The 22,385-nt window shown below is 34.9% G+C and overlaps 1 protein-coding gene, 1 non-coding gene and 1 pseudogene across 2 annotated transcripts; 2 read left to right on the top strand and 1 right to left on the bottom strand.

The window, feature by feature from the left end:
• Window positions 1-9,325: 9,325 nt before the first annotated feature.
• Window positions 9,326-10,270, top strand: LOC119520695 (olfactory receptor 5D13-like). The gene has a single exon (XM_037818681.1). It carries the CDS (start codon window positions 9,326-9,328, stop codon window positions 10,268-10,270), a length of 945 nt encoding a protein of 314 aa, XP_037674609.1.
• A 279-nt stretch (window positions 10,271-10,549) lies between these two features.
• On the top strand, window positions 10,550-14,390 carry LOC119520694 (annotated as a pseudogene).
• A 6,177-nt stretch (window positions 14,391-20,567) lies between these two features.
• Window positions 20,568-20,672, bottom strand: LOC119520903. Its single transcript, XR_005214234.1, has one exon. It is a non-coding gene; the product is annotated as a U6 spliceosomal RNA (small nuclear RNA).
• Between the last annotated feature and the right edge of the window lie 1,713 nt (window positions 20,673-22,385).

The raw sequence follows: 22,385 nt of genomic DNA, 5'->3' as shown, positions 1-22,385 counted from the left end.
TGCAAATTTGTCCAATACAGCAAGGAATAGGGAATCAACCAATCTCATATATTGCAGGTGAGAGTGAATGTTGTCATTATTACCACAAAGAGCAATCTGATAGCAGACATCTAAATAAAATATATTTTATGACCAGCAATTCTGCTTCTGAGGATTCATTTTACAGATATTTTGATGAACAGATGTAAAGGAATGTGCATTTGGATATTTTGAAGTATTATGTGTAACAGCAAAAGACTGAAGGCTTCTAAATGTCCATTAATATATATTTGACTAATAAATTATAGCACATTGAAGCAATAATAGCATGCAAATTTAAAAATGTTAGGTCATTTTTGTATATACTTAAATGGAAGAGTCTCCAAAATAAAGGGCTTCAGAAAAATTAAGAACCCTTTAATATTAAATAACTTGTAATTGGATAACATTTATGTAAAGAGTGCATATGTGTGTTTCTCTGTGTATGAGCAAGAACATTTTTATTAATTTTGAACATTCAAAAAAATGTGGAAGTGGTTACCTCAGGTTGCTAGGTTGAGGAAAAGTAGCATGTAGGAATTGACTTTTTTTTACCTTACCATTTGATAATGTTAGGTAAATGTATTATCTAATCAAAGACCTTTACATATAATAAAATGTTTTAATACAGAAATCAATGACTAAAAAAATTGGCTGGCCTCCAAATTGTATGTTTACCAAAGTTTCTCTCTTTTTCTCTCTTTGTATGTAGATTGATTCTCATATTTACAAATATACATATGTGTGTATAATAATATATTTATGTTTTGTCTGTTTAGATATTTAAGTGTTTGATGTATATATTACATATTGAATATGGTATATTACATGCCCATATATAATAAATGTATATATGATTTATGTATTTTGTGCCCTTGTATGAATATATATGCTTTAAAAACAAATGCACAGTAAAATTCAAAATACACTATATCAAGAGCCAAATTATATTAGACTTGTAGAAGATGAACTGAATTACCACTGTTATAGGTTGAATCACATCCCCCACAAAGACATATTAAAATCTTAACCCATGGTCCTTTGGATGTAAACCATTGTAAATAGGGTCTTTGAAGATATTTAGTTATGGTGAGGCCAAACTGACCAGGTGGGCCTTAGTCCAATATGACTGAAGTCCCTATAAGCAGAGGAAATTTGGAAAGAGGGGGAGGATGCAGGAGGAGACAGAAGGAGACATCTGGCCATGTGACAGAGGCAGAGATTGAGCTATGAAGTGCCAGGAAGCCACCTCCAGAATGCTGCAGATCTCAGAGAAAGCATGATCCTGTGATGCCTTGATTTTGGACTTCTGGCTTCCAAAACTGTGAGAAAATAAATTCCTGATGTTTAAGCCAACCAGTCTGTGATATTTGTTACAGAAGCCCTGTCACACTAATGCAATCATAAAGATCCAACTCCATTTTTCAATTCCATAGTTATAAAAGAAATGTATCATAATGGGGGATATCACTTTTGCTTCAATAACTATTTTAATGACTTCTAGAAATTTTAAAGTTTTACACTCTGAATTGACATGTGTGAAATTATAAACATTCAATCTTTTTTCAAGTTTTGGTTATAGCTAATCATTCTCACTGATAATTAGCTTGTACTTGCAGAAAGTTTTCATTGTGCTTTATTGCATGGAGAGTTACAGAGAACGTAGATACAACAGAGAGTTAAAGTTATGGAGAATGGTCCAACTTCTGCCTCTGATTAGCAATGCAGGCTTGTAGTACCCGCAATTAACCCCACAGTTCTAATATCCAGATTGGTATTTTCTTTTGGAAATCACATTCTATGTCAAAGCACGTATTAGAATCTCATGCCAATGTCCTTTTTATTTTAAAAGATAAGTGAGCTAATGTGTATAAAATTGCTTTGCAAATTACAATTATGATTTGAAAGTTATGTAAGATATTGACTTTCATCTATTCATTCCTGAAATGTTTTTTTAGTATATACTTTTACACTGAGCTGGACACTAACAATGCAGAGATGGAATACAATAGGGTGAGGAGTAGAGAGTGCAGTAAAGAGACACAGAAGGAGAGTAATCATATTGAAACATACCCTTATGATAATTATTATAATTGAAGTATGTCCTTAGGTTGCTATATTTCTTCAGTATCTGTTTACATGGGGAGATTGGTATTGGAATCACAGCAACTCCAGATACTGCCTTTGTGAACTGAGAAAATAGACTTTCTATGCCTTGCTTACTTCATTTGTGAAATGAGTGAAATCTTAGGAAATTTTGTGGGGGTTTTCATGCACATTACATGAATTACTATTTAATTAGCAATTAAGACCTCAGAAATGTTAACTGCCCCACACCACATACACAGCCATGTACACTAAAAAAGCAATTGAGATCTCTAACTGAGCCATCTCGACAGGTGAACTCGCTGCCCTCCCCCCTACGTGGGACCCGACTCCCAGGGCTGTAAATCTCCTTGGCAACGCAGAGTATGACTCCTGGGGATGAATGTGGACCCGGCATTGTGGGACCGAGAGTATCTTCTTGACCAAAAGGGGGATGCAAAATGAGACGAAATAGTTTCAGTGGCTGAGAGATTCCAAATGGAGTCAAGAGGTCACTCTGGTGGACATTCTTATGCGCTGTATAGATAACACCTCTTAGGCTTTGATGTATTGGAATGGCTAGAAGTGGATACCTGAGACTGCCGAGCTCCAGCCCAGCAGTCTGGACTCCTGAAGACAATTATATAATAATGTAGATTACAAGGGGTGACAGTGTGATTGTGAAGACCTTGTGGATCACACCCCCTTTATCTAGTGTATGGATGAGTGGAGGAATGGGGACAAAAACTAAAGGACAAATGGGGTGGGATGGGGGGATGATTTGGTTGTTTTTTTTTCACTTTTATTTTTTATTCTTGTTCTGGTTCTTTCTGATGTAAGGAAAATGTTCAGAGACAGATTGTGGTGATGAACGCATAACTATGTTATCATACTGTGGACGGTGGATTGTATATCATGGATGATTGTATGGTGTGTGAATGTATTTCAATAAAACTGAATTTAATTAAAAAAAAAAAAAAGAAATCAGCTTCTAATTGCATGAAATCATGCAACGAATTGCTTGGTCCTAAAAGTACTTTGCTTCTTCAAGAGCTGTAATAAAGTCCTCTCTCTACACTGGTGAAAAAAAAAAAGCAATCTGGCAAATGTACAGTAAACTGAGGGCAAAAGAAAATATTGATAAATTACTTATACTTGACACCTTTCAGGTCAGAGATGACGGTATCTTGGCATAAGGCAATAGTGGTTATGGTGGTGGTGACTGGATTAAATGAGCTTTTATAGGATGAATGTTGACAGTTTTAGAATAAATATTTTAATTGGGAATAATTTTAGATATACAAACAAGTTGCAAACATAATGCAGTGATTTCCCATCCATCCTTCATCCAGTTATCATCTTGCATCATCATCATACATTTGTCAAAACTAATAAAGAAACAGTGGTATATTACTATTACCAAACTCCAGACTTTATTAGGATTCCACCAATTTTTCCATTAATGTCCTTTCTGTGCCAGGACACAATCCAGTGTACCACATTACATTTACTTGCCATTTCTCCCAGTCTCCTCTGGGCTATGACAGTTTCTCACTCTTTTTAAATTTCTCATGATCTTGATAATCTTAGGGAGTATCTGCTAGATATCCTGTAAAATGTTCCCAAATCTGAACTTTTTTGAGATTTTCTGAGATTAAAATGAAGTTATGAGTTTTGGGGAATAATATCACAGAGGTGAAGTGCCGTTCTCTTCAAATCGTACCAGCATATAAGGAATATATGATGTCACTGGTGATGTCACCTTCATCGCTTGGCTAAGGTAGTGTTTGCCAGCTTTCTTCAGTATGAATTTGAATGAGGAATTTGAAATGCAATTGAATTAATAATAAAAATTTCTGAATTGTTATTTATTTTTCTTCTTTTCAAACTCTGTAGTATGTAATTCCTAAGCAAATATGTATTATTTAAATGATTCAATTTCTGAAAGAAGCTAATGGATTAGATTTGGTGATGTACTGATTCCTAATGAATTAGAAGAAAATAATCTACTGCAATGACACCAGAGAATGTTTCAACAACTAATTGCTTGGCTTGTGTCCCATGGAGTAATATTCCAGTTGTAATTCTTCAGTTTTCATTACTTTTTTGTACTTCCTGAAATTTCTTTTGTCCAGGAAGAAAATACCATTTTATTGATTCATTTGTTGAAATATACTATTATTTCTATTATAAGCATCAAGACTGTTGCTGTCTTAGAAAATGTTTGATTTCTGAGAAAAAAATCACTGTAGTTCATTTATCATAAAAAGAAACTCTCAATAAGTCAATTAATCAAGAACATCTGGTTTCACGTCAGTTCATTTCTCTTTAGGTATTTTTCTGTTCAGGTAGAAAACATGGAGCTCTAGCTCACAGAGATTAATCAGGAAATGAAATGTCAGTTTTTATGTTTGGATACATTTTAGTCTTCACTAGTGCAACATGAAATGTTTGTGAGAATGAAATTTTGTAGTACAAAAACTGGAAGCAGTGGCACTCTTAAGGAACAGTTGATAAAAGACAGAAAATTTAGAAGGATGCTTGTTGATTTTAAACTTCCTAGTTTTAGTTTCAATCTGCATACAAGCTTCATCCTAAACCATGGCTTTTCATAAATTCATTTTAAAGTTTTACAGTTAAATACCAAGCTTGTTTTTCTGTGTACCTTTTTGTCATTGACCTGATGTAAGTGTCAAGTTATCACAGTGGTAGTAACAACCTCCTCACTGCTAGAGGACGGCCTAATAAAAGAGTGCCATTTTTTCAAAAGTTGAAGGGAAACTCAATGATAAAATAAGGTGAACAGTCATGAGCTTTTAAAACATGCCTGCCTGTCCCACTTTCAACTGGAAATAAAATGTTCCTGATGGATGCTCAGTGTGGAGCTCAGGGAAATCCCAGGTCCCTGGGATACTAGAACAAGGCCACACTGTCTATAAAAGATAATTATGATCTTTGATAGACTTTTCCTGGTGTGGTACAAGTAGAGAGTCTGGCAAGGCTTAGTCAGATTGTCAGGATCCCAGAAAAGCATAAGCGGATTTAATTGGTTGGTGTTTGTGTGCAGTGGAACAAACGGAGTTGTCCACACCCAATTGTTTTACAGAGTTAAACATGCTTCATAAATGCATTTGTTGAGTTACAGAACCATAGCTTAAGTTATTTCCTTACTATGAAATATAACATTCATATACAAAAAGGTGATGACTTTCAAATTACAATATTACCTTTTTTACATATATGTTGTATTTCACAATAAGGAAATAAATGAGACTGTGGAACTATAACCCGTAACATTCTTTGAAATTTGCTCTCTAACTACTTGTTAAATCACACTTGGAAAATTATCACTTTTATGTATATATGTTATATTCTACAAAAAAAATGATAAAAAATTTAAAAATGCATTTGTGATCTTCAAGAAATGGATCCAAGACATTTTATGATTTGATTATATTAATATAAACATGGAGCATCAGTGTGCCCATATTAAAAGAAAACACTAATTTTTTATTTGGGGAATCAATGTTTCCTAAGAGCAATGATTATTATTTTAGCTCAAATGGAAAAAAAAATGCATATTCTGTATATTTATTGTCTGTATAGCTAAACACATACACACAGGCAAATATATACATAGAAAAGAAAAAACAAAACAATATAGCAAAATGCTAACCTAAATTATTCCTGAATAGTTGCTTTTTAGCTAATTTTTCTTTTCATTTGTGTTTGACTGTAGTTATCATTTTAAGTCCATTTGTATATTTTCAAAAATTAAAAATTTTTAAAGAAATATTTTAAGTAGACTTGATGAGGCATTCTTTCCAGTGATTTAAAGAAATTACATTCTTTCAAACTGCCACATGGAAGAACATTTCATCTAATTTCTGGGTTTGTGATTAAAGAAAAAATGTTCAGTTAAGTTTCTCTAGGGTTTAAATCCCTGAGGTCATGGAGGCGTACATAAACCCTAGATTTTGTTCCTGGGAGTCAACTTCCAATCCTCTCTCTCTCCCTCTCTCTCCTTTTTCTGAGATTTTCTTGGTATTAGGAAAGAAAAATATCATTGCTGGAATATTAATTCAAACACATTGTGGATTCCTTCTGGGTATACAAACATCTTGATATTATAAAAAGTGTTTGAAACCTGAGTGAGAAATTTACTGGGGAATTTTAATAACAGTTGCAGGATTTCCAGGTGAGTTGGCTTCAGGTGAGGTGACTTCTGGTAACTTCGACTTGTCTGGGAGAGATTGGGGTCCTGGAACCTCTGAAGCAGGGAACACATTGTGTTGTCCAAATGCCATAACATCTATTATGTCCATATGTCCATTTACCGAGGATTCACCTTGTTAATATCTACTCCCTCCCTCCTTCCCTGGGTATAATTCTGATTTCTGCTATAAGAATATCTGCCATGTGCCTAGCATAGTACAGTCATTCTACAAGTTTTAAAAATAAAATAATAAAATGTGAGAATAGCCTCAATGTCTCAAAATCTTGTCAAGAGAAGACGAGAATGATATGCATAATGTAACAGTAAACACAACATATAAAATTTTGATTTTCTGACAATCAATGTCTGCAGGGATGACAAGAATGTGGAAACTCCTGGATAAGTAAAAAGGAAAAGCTTTTTGTAATATTGGCTTTGGTCTAATGCTTTAACTATTTGAAGTGCTCTAATCAATAGTCTACTAAAACAGGATGTATCAGGTAAACAAAATTAAAAATCAAATAAACCAAGGAATAAATGAGCATCTGTTGTTCTTGATAGACTAAGAATATTGTTATCATTAAAGAAGACTGAATACTGGGAAATAACTAAGTTAAAGCTTAAGGTAAAACCAAGAAGAGAAAATTAAATTTGATAGATTTGGTTATAGGGCACAATTGAAGTCTTTGGAACCATAGATTGTCATGACAACCATAATAATCAAGGGATGAAGAAATCAATGATCTCAAAATGTAGAGCAGAAATATTTCAGGAAGGTTGTCTGAGTAGTGGTTACAGTTTGATGTCTCTCCCACAACTACCAATCCGAGAGGAGAAAAGGAGAACTGTAGTGAGCCAGACAGTGATGAGAAAGGAAAGCGGAGAACCTGAAAAACATACTGAAGGGCAGTGGTTTAATTAAAACCATGTGACTTAATGAAAATTAACCAAGTGGTTTAATTAAAACCAGGAGGGTCAAAAGGAGATTCAGGAAAAAAGGCTGAGCCTCCCATTTGTCTCACACTGCTCCTGCATGACCTTTTGATGGCCAGATTTGTCCTTGCTCAGATTCTTAGAGGTTTTATATTCACATAAGTGTTTAAAAATCATACTGATTAGTCATAGGATTAAAAATTAAAAGGGTGAACATATGTTCCCTGTACTCCATACCTGCCAGACCTGGAATTAAGCATTTTAACTTTGTTTTCTTATTTGATAATCGTACACCTATCAGCTATGTATTATTATATCCTTATTTTTCTCATTTTATGTATAATGAAGTCAAGCCTCAGAAAATTTGAATAAGTCAGTAAAGATAATCCAGCAAATGGGAAAACTTGATATTACAATGAAATCTGTCTCCAAAATCCATGCTTCCTTCATTATGTTGGTCTTTCATTAGCTCTTTGTTACTATCCTAACCATTATTTTTCCTCATGAAGAAAATTCACTTTTATGAAAGTCAGAAACGACACTTAGCTATGAAATAAAATACTTCATTTCTACCTTGAGCTGGTCAGGAAAACTTAGATGGTGTCTTAATTTATGAGATTTACACTAAGAGATTTTATTAACTTGAAATTTTCACCGACATATTTTTAATGACAACATATTTTGTAATCATAATTGGACACATAGAGACTTTTATGGTTATAAACTCCTTGCAAATATATGATCATTTTGCTTTCTCAAAATAACAAACAAATATAACAAAGATTGAATGAGCCATAGCAGGATAATTACCTATATAGATTTAATCAGCATCCCTCTACAATACCCAGTGAGGCAATGCTCCAGTATCAATCTATAATCTTTGGCAATCATGCTCTGGGAAATAAGGAATTCATTGGCAAAACACATTTCCAGTTAACCTCTGGTTCAGAGTTTGTATCATCATACAATAGTAGTCATTTGATACTACAATATGGCTGCTAAGGTTGTCACATGAAAAAAATAAGACATTTAAAAGATAATAATCCAAATATTTAAATTTAACTTTTTTAAACATTCTGCACATATTAAGCATTTAATAATAGAGAAGTATATGGGGAAATTGCAAACTGTGGACTCTCAATAGTAATATTTTAATATTCTTTCAACACTAACAAATGTACCACACAAATTCAAGGAGTCAATAATAGGATGGATTGTATGGTTTATGAATATATCTCAAGAAAATTGCATGTTAAAAAAGCTAATGATCAAAAATTCTCAGTTAGTATGTTGAGAGCATTGGGTGACTCTAAGAAGGCACTAAAGAATGTGAGAATGAATCATAGGAATAAAAGAAATATGTCAGGAAATGCTACTTCATCACTTTACAAGGTTGCTTAATTATTTTCAGAATAGTAACGCAATTATTGAAGCATCAGGAGAGAATTAAATGAAAACTTGAAGATATAGATGGCTGTATTTCCTTCAATATCCACTTGTTTACAAAACTCAGAAATTCCTGTGGAGACTCAAAAAGACTACCTTCCCAGGGCCAGGATAACTCCAGTGATCCTCTCTGGGCATCATAACTCTATCAGTTTTATCTCCTTTAAAGATTTATAGGATTTTTCAGTGATGCTTTTTAGCACTAAATTTACATTCACTGTTATTATTAATACTCTTAAAAAGCATGAACCTTCAGAATGATGGGACTGTGAAAAGCATATATTTTCCACAACACTGTAGAAAACTACTTTCCTTGAGGAAACTTCATAATTCAAGTTCTGCCTCTTACGATAACCTTCTTGGGTTCAAAATCCAGCACAACTCTAACCAACTATGCAGCCACAGACAAGTTCCTTAACTTACAGATGTCTCAGTTTCCTTATGTGAAAGCTGTGCTTCTTGTTTTATAGTTCACAATGTTTTTCAGAGATCTAAATTAATTAATATACTTTAATGTTTGAGCACAAGGTTTGACACATGGAAAATATTTTATATAAGTGTGTGAGCATCACTAATATTTTTATTATTTTTTGTTATCATCATATCAGAAATTCTCCAAGAACAATCATGATGTTAGCTGAAGGAAACCAGAGTGGTGGAGCCACATTCATCCTCTCAGGCTTCTCAGAGTACCCCAAGCTCCAGGGGCCCCTCTTCCTGGTATTTCTGACCATCTACACAGTGACTGTGGTGGGGAATTTGGGCATGATCATGATTATCAAGATCAATCCCAAACTCCACACACCCATGTACTTTTTTCTCAGCCATTTGTCCTTTGTGGATTTCTGTTTTTCCACTATAGTTACACCTAAACTCCTGGAGAACTTGGTTGTGGAAGACAGAACCATCTCCTTCACTGCATGCTTCATGCAGCTCTTCTTGGCTTGCATATTTGCAATGACAGAAACATTCATGCTGGCAGTGATGGCCTATGACCGATTTGTGGCTGTTTGTAACCCTCTGCTCTACACAGTCATCATGTCCCCAAAGCTCTGTGCATCTTTAGTGGCTGGACCCTACACATGGGGTATACTCTTTTCCCTGATACTGACCTATTTTCTCCTAGAATTATCTTTCTGTGGGTCTAATACCATAAACAATTTTTTCTGTGAGTACTCTGTCATTGTCTCAGCCTCCTGCTCTGAACCTTACATCAGTCAAATGCTTTGTTTTGTCCTTGCCATATTCGATGAAGTGAGTAGTCTTGGGATCATCCTCACTTCTTATATTTTCATTTTTGTTACTGTCATAAGAATGCCTTTGTCAGGTGGACGCCAAAAAGCTTTCTCCACCTGTGCCTCCCACCTGACGGCCATCACCATTTTCCATGGGACTGTCTTACTCCTCTATTGTCTACCCAATTCCAAAAACTCAGGGCTCATTGTCAAAGTAGGCTCTGTGTTTTATTCAGTGGTGATTCCCATGCTGAACCCTTTAATCTATAGCCTCAGGAACAAAGATGTAAAGGAGACAATCAGGAAGTTAATGAATCAACCAATAAAAGTTTGTTGAAGTTTTGTTTATTTCCAAAGGAATCTCATTTATTATACTTAGGATTATTCAATGTTTCAAATAGAGATGATGTTTCAATTTATTTTATTCATTTCATCTGGCCAGATTTTTAAATCTTTTGTTACAGACTACATAACTGATCATTTACTGTCTATTAACTGCAATGTTTAATAAAATCACTTTGAACTTTATATGAAGTAATGCAAGTGTAGTGGATTGAATACTGTTCCCCCAACATATCTTGTTCACCAGAACATCAGATTGTGAACTTTTTATAAAATGGGGCCTTTGCAGATGTAAGTTAAGGATCCAGATGAGATCACAGTGGAGCATTACTATAGACAGCAAAGGACACACAGACACACAGGGAAGAAGGCCATGTGCGGATGGAAGCAGAGATGAGTGTTAGGCTGCCAGAAATGAAGGAACACCAGGAGCAAGCAGAGGGTGGAAGAGGCAAAGAAGCCCTCACCCCTAGGGCCTTTGGAGAGAGTACAGCCCTGCTGGCAACTTTATTTTAGACTTTGTCCCCCAAAACTATCAAAGAATAAATTTCTGCTGTTCTAAGTCACCAAGTGTGTAGATAATGTGTTGTGGCTGCTCTGGGAAACCAATACAGCAACTAATTATCAGACCACAAACCCAAATCACCCAGTTCATATACTGGCATAATAAATGATGTTTTACACATTCATCATCCTGTTGAAGCCATGAGAATGTCAGGCTATTTCTGGACTCTCAACTATATTCCTTTGTCTATTGATATCCCAGTACCACTTGGTTTTGGATACTGATTCCTGATTTCAAAAGTCATTCTTCTCCACCACCTTAGTGGTCAGCTAATTGGTGGAGACATATTTCTTTAAAGGCCTAGAACAATAAAAGAAAAGTGTCCCAGTCTTTCCAGATGAGTTTTGTGCATGTTGATGCACACCTTTAACACTGAGCCTGAACGTCAGCCTGAGATGAGAGATCAGGGCCCTCTCAGGTCTTTCCTGAGCATCTCCCAGGCTAGGGCATGTACCTGGTCTTCTATATTCCTAGAAACATGTCTGAGCTTTTCAAAGCATCTCATGACCCAGCTGTCTCCCATGTTTTTTTGTGGTATATTTTTTGTCCCAATGGTAATTCATTTCCACAGGCAGCATTTTTGTTTAAATGTTTTCATTCCTTGGATAGCCACCTCAGCACTGCAAAATTCCCAGGATAGGTAACATAAGGCAAACCCTTTGAACCAGTCCTCCAGGGAGCCACCAGACTGATCAAAACAAATGACAACTATTCTTTGAGAATAAGGTCCATTCTGCTCCCTCTGGTACCATTGCTCATATGAGAACATGGGCTATTGGCTCCAAGGCCACCACCAAACCATGGAATGGGAAATAGGACCATGGCAATCTAAAAAAGCACAAAGCTCTCTATTTTTACTGAGATTCAGCACTTTGTTCTTAACAAAGCATTCCCCTCCTTGCTGCAAAGTTTTGTTAGTTTCTAGAGTTCCAAAGGAAATTGATTTTGACAGTTTTTACTAGTTACTCCTTGCTTGTATTGAGGAATGGACTTTCTAAGTTCCCTACTTTGCCATTTTTGCTTACATCACTCTTTAGGAAGGAAAAATGCAAAAAATAAGAAAAAATTAAAAATTCAAGAAATAGTGACACATATTTTAGGTAGATAAAAAAGATAGATTATAGAGGACTCTGAGGAAGAAAAATCAAGCAAAATGCTAAGAAAATGGTTTGTGAATTCAGTAACCACAAAAGACTTGTGACTTCAGGTTTCACACCAATAGTCTGATATTACCATCGAATGAGAGGTCCCTGTCTGAAACTCAAGGATAGAGGAGCTTGGGTGACACAGCCCATTGATAGCAGCCTCCTGGTGCACATAGTGAGAGGGACAAGAGCAGAAAGTGGGCATAGAGAGGCAAAATGTAAAATAATAAAATCATTTGCATAATAAATATTCAAAAATCTATTAAATTTTTGGGTAAATTAACAAAATCTGTTCATTTATTCTTCTTATTTTCTAGCACCTTGCTAAATATACATAACATCTTAAATACTGCATCCCACCATCTAGGGAAAACAAAGGGATTAATCTGAACTTCCATTTAAAAAAATTCAGTTAGCAGTAGTTCATACACATTGTTGATCCTAAGTGTCACCCAAATTCCTTATTTAATATAGAAATTATTGGGTCCCATTGCTAGGAATCCTGATTTAGGAAATCCTATTTGCGTCTGGGAAACTTCATAATGCAGAATTCCAGTCAATTCTTGAAAAGATGATGTAGGGACTACTCTTTGAGAATCCTGCTTTAGCTTAGGTTTATTAATTCCAGAAGGCATTTTAATGATATGCAAATAAAGCCTAGAAGTCAATTTCATGTTTTAAATCTTCTGTGTAATTACAGGGAAATTCTAGTCATTAAAGAAAGTATAAGATACCCAGAATTTGCCTTAATTACTTGTTTTGAGGCTGTGATGAATGAGTTGCTAGTGATTCTCCTGAGTTTGAGCCTAAAGGGCTATAGAGTTAGGTATAAGATCCATGATGCCCCAGTTAACTCAGCTTACAGAGAAACAGGGGGCAGTGGCCTGTTTCTCTGTAGCAGGTGAGTTGCTTCAGATTTTCTCTGAAACAAGGAAAATATGATTTTCCTGATAGAGTACCTTGGGTCATTAATTTTTCTTTTTATGTTAGTTACTGTAATTGCTCCCCAAAACTGGACCCAATCATATTAATTAAGACATTCATACTCTGAAAATAATTGGATTTACTATCCACTAACAACCATTTCACAAAGAATGTAATAAACTTGTCACCTAGAAATGGATATTTATCCATATCCTATTCATACACATCTTAAATGGGTTTATGAAAGCTTTCATAAGAATTGATTCAATGTGCTGTTATTCATATGCAAAGATAACTTTCTGGTTTATTTTGCTAGAATGTTTGATAAATCTTGGCATCCAAGAGTTATGGGAATTCAAAGATGTTTTAGAGACTCAGCTTGGTTTGATATATACATAGAAGCTATCTGGATGAGGCATGATCTTATGGAGGAAATTCACTCCAATAACTCCCTTTTTTTCTCTTTTAGAAAATCATAACATATTTGATACTCACTCACATAAATCTTTTTGGTAGGAACAACTCTGTCCCATCATCTTCCATTAAAGGAACTGTGGTGATGGCTGAAAGAAATCTGAATGTGGAGACTACTTTTACCCTCTTAGGGTTCACAGACTACCCAGAGCTTCAGATTCTGCTCTTACTGGTGTTTCTGTCCATGTATGTTATGACTCTAGCGTGAAATCTCAGGATGATAGTAATCATAAAGATTAACTCCAAATTTCGTACCTCCACATACTTTTTCCTTAGTCACCTTCCTTTTGGTGATTTTTCTCACTCTTCCATCATCACTCCCAAGCTGCTTAAGAACTTGGTCATGGCAGACAAAAGCATCTTGTACTTTAGCTGCATGCTGCAGGTTTTCCTGTCCTGCACTGCTGTGGTGACTGAGTCCTTCCTGCTGGCTGTGGTGGCCTATGACCACTTTGTGACTTTACACAGTGGCCATGTCACAGAGGCTCTGTGCCCTGCTGGAGGATGGTTCATATCTCTGGGGTATGTTTGGCCCCTAGGTGCTCCTTTGTTATGCTCTCCATCTACACTATTATGGACATAATGTAATTTGTATAGTTTTTTGTGAATATACTGCTCTCATTGCTGTCTCAAGCTCCAATACACACATTCCCCACCTACTGCTTTTTGGCTTTGCCACCTTCAATGGGGTGAGTACTCTCTTGATCATCCTCACTTCATCTGTTTTTATTTTTGTGACTGTGCTGAAAATCCATTCTGCCAGTGGGTGTTGCAGAGCCTTCTCCACCCAACTGGCTGCCATCACCATCTTCCATGAGACCATTCTATCCCTGTGATCCATCTACTGTGTGCCCAACTCCAAGAACTCAGGACAAACAGTCAAAGTGGCCTCTGTATTTTACACAGTGGTCAATCGCATGCTGAATCCTCTCATCTACAGCCTGAGGAACAAGGATGTGAAGGAGGCCTTCCAAAAGTTTATAGATACAGAAGTCCTATTTCATTGAACCAGCCTCAAATGTTTTTCATCCCAATGAGTAACTGGGCCAGTTCCAAATGCATCTAAATCACACAGAATTTTGTAAGATGCTTTTATAGAAGACTGTGATTTCAATAGATTGTGAACTGATAAGTACAAATCCTTTGACAATGCCAGAGGTTTAATTCTGTGATACATTCCACAGGATTTTGATCCATAAATTATTTATTTCTTCAAATTGTCTAACAGCAAACAAACAAAAATCCTACAAATAACAGCTGTAAAAGGTAAATTTGTTATAAATAATAATTACTATCATTTCTTCAACATTTTCTGCATGACAGGCTCTGAGACAAATTTTGTCAAATTGTATCACATTTAAGACCCAAAGTGGTACATGAGGTCAGGTAATAGTAATATCCTGTTTTACACAGGAGATTTACCTAGGAGATTAAATACGTTGTCCAGTGTTTTACAGCTAGAAAGTTAAAGAACAAAGTCTCAGAGAAGGATTTGTTCTAATAATCCATTTCTTAATGCAATTTAACCACAAGAATGGGGTATAAACACAAACACTTTAAATTCTACATGATATATTCAATGACTGCATGAGCATGAAGAGCTTTTGAAAGAGTGAGGATGATCACTAATGCAGAAAGAAGGTCTTGAGGCTCACTTTCCAGAAACAGAAGTGCCTGCTCCAAGCCTAGAAGACAGAATAAAATTTAGTTCGGTTGACTGGGGAAAGGATCTAGAAGGCAGGGACAATGGCAAATGCAAATTACCACATAGTAAAACTTGTGGTATGAAAAACAGTTGATTTCATGAACTTCTGTGTGGCTAAACTGGGTGGGAATAAGGTAGTGTGATCTTTGTGGTAGAAAAATGAACATAATCTGGGCTGTAGCCCTTTTCTCCTGCCCATTGTCCATGAAGCTCTGGTGTTTACTTTTATTCTTCTCTTATATTGCCATTATTATTATTAAGAATTTCTATGTGTCAGACACTATACTAGATGGTTTATAAGCATTTGTATTTACTTATTTCTCACAAGGACTGTATTTGTATTTACAAATAGGAATCCTGAAGTTTAGAAGATTGTCCCAGGTTTCATAGTTAAAATTTAAATTCAAACTCAGGTCCATCTGATACCAATATCTGTATAGAATTTGTAGACTTTGCTGATTCAATGAACTTAGATTTCCTTACCCCTGTGTGGAGAAAGTAATGACTCATGGGCTTTTTGTAAATATGGAATGCAATAATCTATATAAAATTTTCTATGACAATACCTAACAGGTACAGTTTACTTCCTGAAGTAGGTAACGATTTGCCAATACATAATAGGCATGATGAATATTTCTGATGAACATAATTCTGATGAATATTTGCAGAATTAAATCACTGATGTCAATGTCTCCCTGAAGATCCTCTTTCAATAATGTGTCCAGAGGTATATGCATTAATTAATCTCCATTCAGAATTTTAGTTGTAGTGTGACTGAATCCATGGCAGAAAGAGAAGTTCTCAATGATGTATTTCAGGATTTCTGAACAACTGATGTGACTTTTGTCCAGTTTATCCAAACATTAGTCCATAAACTGGTATGGGTCTGTTCCAGTTTGCTAATGCTGCCATTACACAAAATAACAGAAATTAATGGGCTTATATAAAAGGGGTATATTTGGTTACAAATTTATAGTTCTGAGGACAAAAAGTATTCAAACAAAGTTATCAACAAGAGGATACCTTCACTGAAGGAAGGCCAATTGGGTTCAGAACACCTCTGTCAGCTGGGAAGGCATGTGACTAGTGTCTGCTTGCTCCCAGGTTGCATTTCAAAATGGTGTTTTCCAAACTGTCTCTCGGCTTGTCTCTCTTAGCTTCTCCAGAGCAAATTCTGCACTAGCATCTCTTAGCTAAGCATCTCCAAACATCCTTCTGTCTGCATCTGCAAGCATCCAAGCATTAGCAAGCATCATCAAGAATCAGAGCCTATTGACAGCTCTTTTTAAAGGCTCCAGTAAACTAATCAAGACCCATGGTGAATGGGCAGGGCCACACTTCCATGGAAATAATCTAATGTAAAGTATGGCCTACAGTTGGGTGAGTCACATCTTCATGGAAACAACCTAATCCAAATATCCCACAAGATTGGATTAAAGTATGGCTTTTTGGGGGACATAATGTATCCAAGCTGGCACAAGGTCCATGTGGATAGGTAACTGTAGTGGAATTTTAAAAATGATAATAGAATAATGTTAAGTGTTTTCAGAATATTAAGTATTAATGACTGGCACATATTTCGATATTATGCTTTTCATTTTATGGTGTTGAAATATTTGTTCTTGTGTGAAGTAATTATATCAGTGGAAGGTAGTTGTGTTTACGTCTGCATGTGTGTTTGATTAATTAATGAAAATTCTATTTTGTATTCTATCCTGGTTAAACAATGAGCTTGTAGAAGTTTGTTGTGAGCCGAAAGTTATTATGAAACTGAAATGTATTAAATTCCAAAAGCTGGGCATAAGGCTTCTAATAATCCTGTATCAAGAAGTCTAGATTTTTCTGGGTAACATAATGCCTGGTCTTCTTGTTTTCAGTGTGTTAACACAATTCTATTTCACCAGAAGATTCTTTTAAATTGATCTATTTAAACTTCCATCCACAGAGTCAATAAATCCTTTGACTGAATGTGTTGTTTTCTCACTTAATTGAAAGTGTGGAATAGAGTTACTTAGAGGATGATGTTGACCTGCCATAGGAAAGGGCTTTCTGATTTGTTAATGCATATGATAATGAGTGACTTGACTTTAAAGTTATTTGTTTTACTTGTCACTAGTGATTTTTAAACATGTAAGAAGCATTGAGTTTGGGGGAGACAAAGATGGATGTGCTGTGCAGTAAAAGGAGGAATAGTTTTTCAACACCTTCATTGCTTCCATCCTGAAGTTCCATGAATTCCATTAATGGGTGCCCTAGCACTTGAGACAGTAACTTCTTATGTTGAGGAGAAGACAGGACAAGGACAGTTATACTTGATGTGTAGATCATTATGCCAGTTTGGAAATATTATGTCCCCCCAAACACCATGTTCTTTGATGAAAAGTATGGGGCTGATGTATTAGTGTTGATTAGATTGGAATCCTTTGAGTGCTTCCATGGAGATGTGACTCAATCAACTGTGAGTGAAATGTTTGATTGGATAATTTCCATGGACATGTTACCTGCCCATTCAGGGTGGGTGTTGATTGGATAACTGGAGTCCTGTAAAGGAATTCACAGACAGAAGGACCTGCAAGCAACTGAGAGTGACATTTTGGAAGAGCTGCAGCTAAGAGAGGGCAAAATGCCCCAAGAGCAACATTTGGAGAAAGCCATTTTGAAACGCAACCAAAGAGCAAGTGGATGCCAGCCACGTGCCTTCCCAGATACCAGAGGTTTTCTGGACTCCATTGGACATCCTCCAGGGAAGGTACCTGATTGTTGATGCCTTACTCTGGATATTTCATGGCCTTAGGACTGTAACTGTGTAAGCATATAAATCCTCTTTTATAAAAGCCAATCCATTTCTGGTTATTTTGCATAATGGCAGCATTAGTAAACTAGAACAATGATGAAATACAAGTTTAAATAAATTATCATTTCCACAGGTTCATATAACTAGAAATGACTGAGGTAAAGCAAAACTTAACTCTTTGAGTCCAAATCATGTGCCCTTTCAGTATACTTCTTTGAGGCTGTCAATATGAGAAGTCATAGAAATTATTTTTTTTTCCTTCAGAATGGACAACTGATGGTTTCATTTCAATATACCTGGATTATGACTGGATAGTATTGACTCCAAAGGCTGCATTCCCATTATTATTAGGCCTCTAATTTTTCTCTTTTCTTTTCTCTAATTTATAGTTTTAGGCCCACAATGAATGAAATAAATCATTAGGTGGGGTTATGAAGGAATCATGATTCAAAATGTCTGAACTAAATTTCATATGAAGAAATAAGCAAGCACAAAATCCAAGGAAAAACCCTAAAAGTTAGAACAAATTAGAGCAGGAAGGTTAAACTTTATAAAATTTAACAAAAATTATATAGTGTCATTATTAAGCAGTGACATACTGGGAAAGATAGGTAACCAAATGAAAAAAGATAAAATTGGAACTGTTCTCTATTTCACATGCCAAATGAGGGTTCTAGAGAATGGAGGTTAAAGTTTAGATTAAGTAAATATATAAAAGCTTCATGACAAAAACAACAGAAAGAAATTAAAATGACAAATGAATAATTGTAAAAAAAATCATAATGTATCACATACAGTTGAAGAGTAAACAACAAACAATCCTATAGAAAAATAGATATTTGATTAAATAGTTCCCATAAAAGGAATACAAATTAATCCTTAAGTATATGAAAAGTGTTTCAACTGCATTTGTAGTAAGAAAAGCAAATAAAAACTTTCCTGAGATATCGTTTGTCCCTGTATGAGATTGGCAGAAATACAAAAATTTAATGACATATCCTGTAAATGAAGTTGTGGGGGAAAAGATTTTTATTCACTGGGGGCAGAGTTGTAACAAACTAAAGTGCCTACAGAAGGTGACTTTAAACACTCAGAAAATCATATATGCATTTATCCCTTTTCTAAGCAATCACAAATCTAAGAATCTGTTTTAAAGACAGAATCATGAAAAATATGAAATAACATTAACAAGCATTTTTTATAATAACAAAATGGATAAAATTCAATATGAAAATAATCTATGGGTCACAGTGAAGTACTATTTAACTGTAATAAGAGAAAGAGGATGATTTTTATACGCTGTTATGGAATGTCCTCTATGGTATATTGTTAAGTCAAAAAAGATGAGATGCAGAAAATTGTTTAAAATATGGCAAAATTTTTGAAACAATTCAAAAAATAAGTAAAATGGGTAAGTAAGGATGAAAACTGGGAATGTACCTTATAAAATAGTTTTCATTTTAGAAAAAGGTAATATTTAATATAATTTGAAAAAAAGAGATTTATATTAAGAACCAAAGAAAAACAATCTCTACCAACTGAAAACAAATAAAAATAAATTAACCTATCAATGTTTCAAACACACCTACATAGTGTAAAGCATTTTCTTTAGGACTTGCAATACAGCACTTTGACAGTGCCTCACTTCTACCTGATTATATTAGTATAAAGTAAATAAATAATTATATAAATGACATTGAAAACAAATTGTCCTCATAACAGAAGTGACAGACATAGTATCAAAGAAAGTATGTGTGGTGGCTTGGAGTTATGTACCCCAGAAAAGCATGTTCTTAATCTTAATTCCCTCCTTTGGTTGTGAATCTTTGTAAATAGGATATTTTGATGAAGTTATTTCTGTTAAGGTGTGGCCAATTGAATCAAGATGGGCCTTAATCCTATTACTGGAGGCCTTAAAAAGAAGGCCACAGAGAGAGAAGCTTGGAAGAAATAAAAAGCTGGAAGACAAGGGAACCTGATATGTTTGCATAGTTTGCTCCCTCACTTCATAATGGCTTGTGCTTAAATTGCATTTCTCTGTGGTCTTGCATGATCTCCCTACTTAAACTGATAACCCTAGCTGGTCTCTTCAGCACTACTCATTATAGGAAAAATAATTACATATTTGTTTTTGTATTTTTTGTTTTCCCCATTGCATGCCAATTTGATAAAGGAAGGAACTTTGCCTCTCTTTCCCCCCAATACCTAAGATAGTGCCTGACTCATGTTAAACCTATAACAAATATTTGGTAATGACTGGATGAATAAAGAAATGAATATGTATGTAAACTCCTTATGCACTCAACCTCCTTTCCCTGGTTTCCATAACAGAAAACAAAGTGCACAAAATATGACTTTTTAGATAATGATTAGTGCCTACATACTCTTCAGTCTATGTTCAATGGAGCTGATCATTACTACAAAGAGATTATATCTCTTTTGAGAGAAAAGTTTGAATGTGATTCATTTCTGAATGAATGTTTAATCTCATTAATTAATTTAATTGCATAAATTTAATCTCATAAAACAATTGCTTTAAATTAATGAAATTAATTACTCTCATATCTTTGCTTGCATTGGGTATGCAAAATATTTGCTGAATAATTACACTCAATAAAACTTTTATTTGCACAATAGGATTTTTTTTTACACTTTTATTCTAGTGAAATATATACAACCTAAAATAAAAATATGGAATGCTTCATGAATTTGTGTGTCATCCTTGTGCTGGGGCCATGCTAATCATCTGTGTCATTCCAATTTTAGTATATGTGCTGCTGAAACCAGCACCACAATAAAACTTTGGTAAGTCTACTTTTTCCCAAACTTTTACTAAAGGAGAATATTTGAGATACTGGTTTCCATTTGTAAATAATTTCATCAGGCTGTATTTGATTTTGGAAATTCAGTATTTGTATTTTATAAATCTGACTAGAGATAAGAAATCCAGTAGAATGAACAGTTTGTTTTGTTTTCAGTTTTGACCACCCAGTTTTAATAATCACCTCTTCTAAAACAAACCTGATTGTTCTTTGTTCTTTGAACTATCTCCTCTCTACAACCCAAATCCCCAGAGTTTTGGTAGTTTCCCATGTTCATGGAAAATCTTATTTATCTTTCAATAAATATTCTTTAATACACTGACTTTGCACTAGTTACCATCTTGAGACTTGAACTAGATCAGTGAGCCAAACAGCAGAAATTCTCTGCTTTCCTGAAACTTATTCTAGCAGGAGGAAACACAATGTACACTAAATGCAATAAAATACGTTTGAAGCTTATTGAGTATTTTAAACACTAAAATTGGGTAGTAGGATAATCCCTGCAATACAAAAGTGGGTTCAGAGAACTGTATGTTATTGAAAAGGTGCATTTAAGCAAAAACTTAAAAGGAAAGCATGCCAGTCGGAAGAAACACCAGTAGAAGGGACGAGAAGGAAGAAGATACTATTTTGTCAAGGAATTGCAAAGAGGTCAGAATAGCAGGAAAAGACAGAGGGGGAAAGAGTAACAAAATACATAGAGATTTAACAGAGATCACCATTTTTCCACTTGAATATTTGACATTCTAAGTATTTATTCTCAATAACTCATAATCACCTGAAAGCTGGCTTTTCACACTTCTCCAACATGTTTTGAGTGAGTGGTGTGGAGGAAGAGGGTTATGACAGATATATGAAGTCACTCACTGGTATTTGATAATCATGAATCCTGTGATTATATTCATTTTTATAATTGTGGAAGATATAGGAGTGATAATAGCTTAAGGGAAATGACTTTAAAATTTAAATTATTTCTTATTTTCAATGTCCCTAATACTGCTATATTTTCCACCAAGTTTTCTAGTACACAAAAATTATATCAGAGAAAGGTGATTAATTTTAATTGTTTACTTTGTGTTCTCTGGAGAATAGGGCAATAGAAATTCTCCAGGGTTCATGTACCAACCGTTGTGACTACAGATATTAGATTGCAGGCATCACTCCTGACCAAGCTTTCCAGAGACAAGAGATCCTGCCTTTGCCATCATCAGCAGGTTTGATTTAAGATTCCAAAGATATACTTAACAATTTCAATATAGGGTGTCTAGAACTCAACTTTGGTGGGGGAGGAACTTACTCATTAGAGCAAGACAGTTTTTGAGAAATATTTAGTTATTACAACAGTTTCAAATATGGACATGCAAGGAACAGGAAGTAGACTCTTTAAACAGAGTTTTGCGTAGAAGTGCTGGCTCAGCTCTGCTCCTAAATAACAGTGCCATGAACAACAGGTATCTGGGGTGGAGGAATAGAAGATGCCTGAGAGTTTTATAAATATGTATTTATTTCCTTCTGTAATTTTTGGAGGAGTTGTCAAGGTGTAAAAGTATATGAATATAATTGAACTCTCACATGAAAAAAATTAAAAAGAAAAGAGTTTTAATTAAGATTATAAAGCCTGGAAAAATGTTGGCTCCTGGAAGCAAAATGAACATTAAAATGGAAAGAAATTATAGGGAAG

Source organism: Choloepus didactylus, chromosome 26, assembly GCF_015220235.1.
Source record: "Choloepus didactylus isolate mChoDid1 chromosome 26, mChoDid1.pri, whole genome shotgun sequence".
NCBI lineage: Eukaryota > Metazoa > Chordata > Mammalia > Pilosa > Megalonychidae > Choloepus > Choloepus didactylus.
The sequence above is the reverse complement of the archived record's forward strand: the minus strand, read 5'-3'. Positions and strand labels throughout refer to the sequence as shown.

Excerpts from the sequence above, each read along its gene's own strand:
- LOC119520695 (XM_037818681.1), top strand. The coding sequence starts at position 9,326 with ATGATGTTAGCTGAAGGAAACCAGAGTGGTGGAGCCACATTCATCCTC.